The sequence below is a fragment of the Triticum dicoccoides genome, chromosome 2B, assembly GCF_002162155.2.
Source record: "Triticum dicoccoides isolate Atlit2015 ecotype Zavitan chromosome 2B, WEW_v2.0, whole genome shotgun sequence".
Lineage (NCBI taxonomy): Eukaryota > Viridiplantae > Streptophyta > Magnoliopsida > Poales > Poaceae > Triticum > Triticum dicoccoides.
In genome coordinates, this window is record NC_041383.1 from 814,757,688 (window position 1) to 814,766,672 (window position 8,985).

At 50.9% G+C, this 8,985-nt stretch overlaps 1 protein-coding gene across 1 annotated transcript; it reads left to right on the top strand.

The window, feature by feature from the left end:
• The first annotated feature begins 504 nt into the window (after window positions 1-504).
• On the top strand, window positions 505-2,119 carry LOC119366544 (peroxidase 12-like). Its single transcript, XM_037632299.1, has 2 exons — window positions 505-790; window positions 1,029-2,119. The coding sequence occupies exons 1-2, from the start codon at window positions 560-562 to the stop codon at window positions 1,839-1,841; spliced, it is 1,044 nt and encodes a 347-aa protein (XP_037488196.1). The 5' UTR covers window positions 505-559; the 3' UTR covers window positions 1,842-2,119.
• The last annotated feature ends 6,866 nt before the right edge of the window (window positions 2,120-8,985 follow it).

The following is an 8,985-nucleotide window of genomic DNA, read 5'->3' on the forward strand; positions in this document are numbered from 1 at the left end:
AAAATTTACTTTTAAAGGTTAACACGTATTACGATTATTTTGGAAATATCTCTCGCTTATATTTGGACCCATACAAAATATTCAAATTTTCTCAAATACTGCTTGGATTATTTTAAGATAGTTTTATTATTCATTGTCATTATGGGCGGGCGCCGCGAAGCTCGCCTTCATGTTCTAGTGATCCGTAAATCATGCCGCTGCCAAATTAACAAGTCCCTTTTGACTTACATACATGCATATAGAAACTAGTGGGTTGTCAGCTGTACATGCATATAGAAACCAGAAGGGTGGCAAGTTCAAAGGAAGTGCCACCTTGGTCCATGCGACCTGCACATGCATCTTATCGTTCCACTTTCGTAATGCAAAAATGCTACGCTCTCTCTTCAACTAGTCGATCGTGTGGGTCACACACGCACGCACACATCGAGCATGGAGGTAACTGGTCGTTCGGCTTATAAAAAACAAGGGGCAGTGGATACCTTGTGCAAGCCACACGGCCTTCGTACGAAGGTGCAACAAGCTCAGCTACAGCCTACAGCCACAGAGCTAGCAGCTAGCAATGGCGTCCAGAACAGCAGCGGCGACCGTGGTGGTCCTGGCCTTGGTCTGTGCCGTGCAGTCGTCACTCTCCGTGGCGGCGGCCACCGGGGGTCTGTCCCCTGACTTCCACGCGGCGACATGCCCGGCGCTGGAGCACATCGTGGCGGACCACGTGTGGAAGGCCTTCAAGAACGACTCCGGCGTGGCGCCGGCCCTCATCCGCATCCTCTTCCATGACTGCTTCCCGCAGGTGCGTATCGACGTCCAAAATTTGTTTGTACTTCCTTCGTTTACAAATGTAAAATGTTTTGGGCACTTGAATATGGACCATAAACGGACTGAAATAAGCAAAGAAACACACTAGAATGTACCTGTGTATATCTCATTCAAGAAAAAACTTAGAACATCTTTTGTCAGTCAATCTGTGGATGGACGGTGTATGTATGCATGTATCAAAATGCATGACATATTTCATCCTAATGTTGCAGGGCTGCGACGCGTCAGTGCTCATCGAGGGCCCCGGCACCGAGCAGGATGAGATCCCCAACAGGACGCTCCGCAGAGTGGCGCTGGACCTCATTGAGCGCATCCGGGCCACCGTGCACACCGAATGCAAGGCCACGGTGTCCTGCGCCGACATCACCATCCTCGCCACCCGCGCCTCCCTCATCATGGCCGGCGGGCCCCGCTTTGACGTCACCCTCGGCCGCCGTGACTCCTTCTTCCCGGCGTCCAAGGACCAGGTCGGCCTGCTGCCGGCGCCCTTCCACCCCGTGGACACCCTCATCAAGTCCTTCGGCGACCGCGGCCTCAATGTGGAGGACCTGGTGTCTCTCTCCGGCGCGCACACCTTCGGCGTCGCCCACTGCCCGGCCTTCCATGACCGGTTCAAGGATGGCTTCGACACGAACCCGGCCATCGACCGCAGGTTCGCCACGATGCTGCGGAACAAGTGCGCCAAGGACACCCCCGAAGGCACCCTGAAGCAAAATCTCGACGTGCGCACGCCCGACGTTTTCGACAACAAGTACTACTTCGACCTGATCGCGAGGCAGGGGCTGTTCAAGTCCGACCAGGGGCTGATGAACCACACGGCCACCCAGCGCATGGCCACCCGTTTCTCCCTCAACCAGGACGCCTTTTTCCAGCAGTTCTCCAAGTCCATGGCCAAGATGGTCAACATGGACCTGCTCACGGGCGACAAGGGCGAGATCCGGGCCAGATGCGCCGTCCGCGGCACTCCTCCCCGCATCGAGTCCGCCGTCACCAACGACGACGAGGGGATCGCCGCCGACATGTAAGAGATGTTCGATGTAATTTAGAGTTCATGGGCGAACTGTGTGACGCACGCACGCAACGTGGTCAAGTAGATGTGTTTCTTTGAGTGTGCTGTGCTGTGCTATCTAGTCAATAAGATGAGTGGTCAATCCGTATGCTTCCTAGCGTAGGATCGGTCGAGGTAGGTTCTTTTTTGGACACCGGTTTAAGATCTTCAGCAACATCATAATGTCTTTTTAGATTTCCAACATCACTAAGCTGCAAGATCAGGAATGCTACCATGGCAGTTTTCTGTGTTCACTGTGCGATGGTCAACACATCTCTCTCTAATCTTTCCCTACTAATAAACCACGCATTGCTTCAGGTCGTCCGTCGTGGCAATTTTATAAAAAAGTCCCTCCTATTTTGGATATTCAACCCGCAGTACAATCTGAAGTGCTATTGTGAGGAAACATTTCGTTCTTACAAAAAGGACCCTGTGTTTTTTATATTCAACAAAGTGGTTATTGGCGAGCGAAGCGAGTTGGATGTCGAGACTGCCGCGATGCAGACGACGCCGGGCACGGCGGCGGCGATCTTCGGCCAGATCCGGCCGAGGAGGCGCAGCGGCGGCCGGATCCTGTTGCAAGTACGGCGTGGAGGCGATCTAGGAGGCGCGGGAGGAGGTCCAGCGGCGGGGCTTGAACTCCAAGTTCATGGCGGTGGCGTTCCTCGCCGGTTTCGATCGAGATGGCGAGCTCCGACAGGGTCTCTCCATGGCGACGGCGGTGCTGCACCTGTGAGAGAGACAGAGGTAAGGGGGACAGAAAGGAAGGAGGAGAGGCAGGGAGAAACACACCTGCATTAGTTAGAATTCAACCCACAATCCTTTATTTGTGTATCTTATCTAGACGCACGCGCCCATTCGGTCATGCGCCGTCGGCAGCCGTCTTCGGCCTCCGCCAGTCCTAGCCCTGTCGTCCGTCCGGGACGGCGGCGGAGATGGCTACGGCCGCTGCTGAGGGTGAGAAGGCGGTCGCCGTTCCTCGGACGGGAGGATGGAGGAAGCCTCGCCGGGAGGATATTGGCCCGATCTGGAGCGCTGGGCGGGCGGCCAGATCGGACGACAATAGAGGAGCTCCAAGGCGCCATCGTTGCGCGTTCTCCAAGCCACCACGGCCGCGCACTACAGGAGTGGCGGGGCGACGCCAAGCCGTTCTTGGGCAGTCTGGATAGAGAAGGGAGAGCAGCGCGTCAGGTAGAATGGAGAAGAGGAGGAAATGTGCGGTGGGTGTTGCTAGATGTTGTGTGGATAAGGGACACGTGGTGGGTAATGGGTGTTGTGCTAGATGTTGTGCTGGACCGACCGAAGCTGCTGGATCAATGCACCGATTACAATTTTTATGTGGGATGAGCACTTGCTTGCTTCTGTTTGTCTGTTAATTTACTATATATATTTCTTTCCCTACTAATAAACCACGCATTGCTTCTGGTCGTCCGTCGTGGCAATTTTATAAAAAAGTCCGTCCTATTTTGGATATTCAACCCGCAGTACAATCTGAAGTGCTATTGTGAGAAAACGTTTCGTTCTTACAAAAAGGACCCTGTGTTTTTTATATTCAACAAAGTGGTTATTGGCGAGCGAAGCGAGTTGGATGTCGAGACTGCCGCGATGCAGACGACGCCGGGCACGGCGGCGGCGATCTCCGGCCAAATCCGGCCGAGGAGGCGCGGCGGCGGCCGGATCCTGTTGCAAGTACGTCGTGGAGGCGATCTAGGAGGCGCGGGAGGAGGTCCAGCGACGGGGCTTGAACTCCAAGTTCATGGCGGTGGCGTTCCTCGCCGGTTTCGATCGAGATGGTGAGCTCCGACAGGGTCTCTCCATGGCGACGGCGGTGCTGCACCTGTGAGAGAGACAGAGGTAAGGGGGACAGAAAGGAAGGAGGAGAGGCAGGGAGAAACACACCTGCATTAGTTAGAATTCAACCCACAATCCTTTATTTGTGTATCTTATCTAGACGCACGCGCCCATTCGGTCATGCGCCGCCGGCAGCCGTCTTCGGCCTCTGCCGGTCCTAGCCCTGTCGTCCGTCCGGGACGGCGGCGGAGATGGCTACGGCCGCTGCTGAGGGTGAGAAGGCGGTCGCCGTTCCTCGGACGGGAGGATGGAGGAAGCCTCGCCGGGAGGATATTGGTCCGATCTGGAGCGCTGGGCGGGCGACCAGATCGGACGACAACAGAGGAGCTCCAAGGCGCCATCGTTGCGCGTTCTCCAAGCCACCACGGCCGCGCACAACAGGAGTGGCGGGGCGACGCCAAGCCGTTCTTGGGCACTCTGGATAGAGAAGGGAGAGCAGCGCGTCAGGTAGAATGGAGAAGAGGAGGAAATGTGCGTTGGGTGTTGCTAGATGTTGTGTGGATAAGGGACACGTGGTGGGTAATGGGTGTTGTGCTAGATGTTGTGCTGGACCGACCGAAGCTGCTGGATCAATGCACCGATTACAATTTTAATGTGGGATGAGCACTTGCTTGCTTCTGTTTGTTTGTTAATTTACTATATATATTTATGCCTACTACGTCTTACGAATACATTATCTGATACACTCCCTCTGTTTCTAAATATAACTTTTCTTAAAGATTCTAATGTGAACTAAATATGGAGCAAAACAAGTGAATCTACACACTAAAATACGTGTATATTCATCTGTACGTAGTCCAGATTCAAATGTCTAAAAGACTTATATTTAGAAACAGAGGGAATAATAATTAAAAGTGAGTGACATATTGAAAAATAAATTCTTAAAGGAGATGATATTTAGGTCTCACGGTTACTTGCTGAACATCAAGATATTCCTCAACTCTAGATGGCATCGATGTCTTGGTGAGATTGGGAGGAGACAGCGAGGGATGAAGAGTAGAGAGAGTACGAGAACAGCGTCTTGCTCGCGTCTTGTTTCTCCCCGCATGGCAGCTAGGAGGGGGGGGGGGGCACTCCCTTTTGTTGTACCATCTATCTCGCAGCTCTGTCTACCCTAATCCTTATCCCATCGAGGACCGTTGATAATGTCCATGGAAGTGGTCATGTTGGCATAGAGGGTGTGCTCGTACTACTAGCGGCAACGTGTCAATAAAATAGCGCGAACCACTGTAAACTCTTTACTTTCTGGCCACCATATTTTTAAAGTAGGAATGCATAAATATTAATGTTAATAAGGATTGGAAGATATAGAAATTAATATATTACTTATTTGAAGGTGCTATAGGTATACGAATGATGCACAATTACGTACGCATCGAAGGATCGATAAATGTATAGACTTATGTAATTACTTTAACGCGGGGTTGTTGAATATCAACAACTTGTTACACGTAATCCAATTTTTTTAGAGCGAGTCAAATGCGTGGGTTTTATTAGCAGAACAGAAAAAGATTACAAGCTTTTGAAATACAACTGAATCTTCACAAAGTGGATTCTTATGAGTCTTGCAATTGAAAATCATATTATTCAGATTGACAGATAGTGGTGGACGCAAGAATAAAATGAAGGGTGTGCACGCTCTAAATTTTTTTGCTACCTAATCCAAGTGTCATACAAAATATTAAAATAAATCTAAGAGTCCGTGTGGTATTCGAGAGTTTATCTGTCAACATTTGCGTACCCACGGGGTATACCGGGTGTACCGTGGCACATCTACAAATTTGCGAATTTCCTTTTTACCATATAATTCTCTTGGCCTGAATCGAATTGGCAGAGGCCCAGCCACCTTCTCCCGAGTCCTGAGCAAGCGAGCGAGAGACATAGAGCGCAGCCGCAAGCTGCGCCGACCCAGGTAATATCATCTCCTTTAAGAATTTATTTTTCAATATGTCACTCACTTTTAATTATTATTCCCTCTGTTTCTAAATATAAGTCTTTTAGAGATTTGAATATGGACTACGTACAGATGAATATACACGTATTTTAGTGTGTAGATTCACTTGTTTTGCTCCATATTTACTTCACATTAGAATCTTTAAGAAAAGTTATATTTAGAAACAGAGGGAGTGTATCAGATAATGTATTTGTAAGACGTAGTAGGCATAAATATATATAGTAAATTAACAAACAAACAGAAGCAAGCAAGTGCTCATCCCGCATAAAAATTGTAATCCGTGCATTGATCCAGCAGCTTCGGTCGGTCCAGCACAACATCTAGCACAACACCCATTACCCACCACGCGTCCCTTATCCACACAACATCTAGCAACACCCACCGCACATTTCCTCCTCTTCTCCATTCTACCTGACGCGTTGCTCTCCCTTCTCTATCCAGAGTGCCCAAGAACGGCTTGGCGTCGCTCCGCCACTCCTGTAGTGCGCGGCCGTGGTGGCTTGGAGAATGCGCAACGATGGCGCCTTGGAGCTCCTCTGTTGTCGTCCGATCTGGCCGCCCGCCCAGCGCTCCAGATCGGGCCAATATCCTCCCGGCAAGGCTTCCTCCATCCTCCCGTCCGAGGAACGGCGACCGCCTTCTCACCCTCAGCAGCGGCCGTAGCCATCTCCGCCGCCGTCCCGGACGGACGACAGGGCTAGGACTGGCGGAGGCCGAAGATGGCTGCCGGCGGCGCATGACCGAATGGGCGCGTGCGTCTAGATAAGATACACAAATAAAGGATTGTGGGTTGAATTCTAACTAATGCAGGTGTGTTTCTCCCTGCCTCTCCTCCTTCCTTTCTGTCCCCCTTACCTCTGTCTCTCTCACAGGTGCAGCACCGCCGTCGCCATGGAGAGACCCTGTCGGAGCTCGCCATGTCGATCGAAACCGGCGAGGAACGCCACCGCCATGAACTTGGAGTTCAAACCCCGCCGCTGGACCTCCTCCCGCGCCTCCTAGATCGCCTCCACGCCGTACTTGCAACAGGATCCGGCCACCGCCGCGCCTCCTCGGCCGGATCTGGCCGGAGATCGCCGCCGCCGTGCCCGGCGTCGTCTGCATCGCGGCAGTCTCGACATCCAACTCGCTTCGCTCGCCAATAACCACTTTGTTGAATATAAAAAACACAGGGTCCTTTTTGTAAGAACGACACGTTTTCTCACAATAGCACTTCAGATTGTACTGCGGGTTGAATATCCAAAATAGGTGGGACTTTTTTTTTAAATTGCCACGACGGACGACCAGAAGCAATGCGTGGTTTATTAGTAGGGAAAGAAATATATATAGTAAATTAACAAACAAACAGAAGCAAGCAAGTGCTCATCCCGCATAAAAATTGTAATCGGTGCATTGATCCAGCAGCTTCGGTCGGTCCAGCACAACATCTAGCACAACACCCATTACCCACCACGTGTCCCTTATCCACACAACATCTAGCAACACCCACCGCACATTTCCTCCTCTTCTCCATTCTACCTGACGCGCTGCTCTCCCTTCTCTATCGAGAGTGCCCAAGAACGGCTTGGCGTCGCCCCGCCACTCCTGTAGTGCGCGGCCGTGATGGCTTGGAGAACGCGCAACGATGGCGCCTTGGAGCTCCTCTGTTGTCGTCCGATCTGGCCGCCCGCCCAGCGCTCCAGATCGGGCCAATATCCTCCCGGCGAGGCTTCCAACATCCTCCCGTCCGAGGAACGGCGACCGCCTTCTCACCCTCAGCAGCGGCCGTAGCCATCTCCGCCGCCGTCCCGGACGGACAACAGGGCTAGGACTGGCGGAGGCCGAAGACGGCTGCCGGCGGCGCATGACCGAATGGGCGCGTGCGTCTAGATAAGATACACAAATAAAGGATTGTGGGTTGAATTCTAACTAATGCAGGTGTGTTCTCCCTGCCTCTCCTCCTTCCTTTCTGTCCCCCATACCTCTGTCTCTCTCACAGGTGCAGCACCGCCGTCGCCATGGAGAGACCCTGTCGGAGCTCGCCATCTCGATCGAAACCGGCGAGGAACGCCACCGCCATGAACTTGGAGTTCAAGCCCCGCCGCTGGACCTCCTCCCGCGCCTCCTAGATCGCCTCCACGCCGTACTTGCAACAGGATCCGGCCGCCGCCGCGCCTCCCCGGCCGGATCTGGCCGGAGATCGCCGCCGCCGTGCCCGGCGTCGTCTGCATCGCGGCCAGTCTCGACCTCCAGCAGTCCAGCTCGCTTCGCTCGCCAATAACCACTTTGTTGAATATAAAAAATACAGGGTCCTTTTTGTAAGAACGGAACGTTTTCTCACAATAGCACTTCAGATTGTACTGCGGGTTGAATATCCAAAATAGGAGGGACTTTTTTATAAAATTGCCAGATGGACGACCAGAAGCAATGTGTGGTTTATTAGTACTAGTAAAAATGCCCGTGCGTTGCAACGGGAGAAAAAAAATCAGCTTCCCTAGTACAACGGCTCAAGACCACATGATGCTGCATCACTCACATGCTCTCTATCGCTACCTATCTATCTATTTATCTCATTCAGACATTTCGCGAATTATCGGGCGTTTTATCGACAATAAAAAAATGTGCATGCATGAAGTGGTACACTCTCGGTTATAAAAATATGGAACTGCTGACCTTATGCATTGTATTTGCGTTAATTGCGATCTCTTTTTTACCAAGGAGACATGTGCATCCCTTCAGACATCACATTTCTTGCTAAATGAACTCTGTGCAAAACACAAACAATTCAAAGAGTATTTATTGGCATGAAAAAAAATCCCAGATCATTTTAATTGAGGAACAACATTCATCAGCCGAGCTAATCAGGCATGCAAAGCCAACAGCAACCATAGCATTTTATTGCAACTAAATATAAAATAAATTGCCCCTGAGCTCACAGTTGCATCGGCAGAAATTTTTATGGCACAAGGAATACATTAAAAATCTGATAATCACAGGATCGTCATTGATTCAGTTCAGAATTCCAAGTCAACTCTCATTTTCCTACAGTTCTAAATTATTGCTGGCATCGTACGGTTTGAGGTCATAAATTACATGAAATAAAAATAATTTGTTTTCTCACACTCCACAATAGATCCTTGGTTTTTTTTGAACAAAAATCACAAATGACAGCCACTCCTAACTCTACAACCTTTTAGGATCTCTTTTTCAGTTTCCTTCCACTGAAGACACACCCTAACCTCAGTATTGTCAGACAAAACACATATTCTGCTAAGTTATCCAATACCTCTTAGTCTACCGTGTGCTCTCGAATTTGGTTTCAGTGCAGACTCTTCGG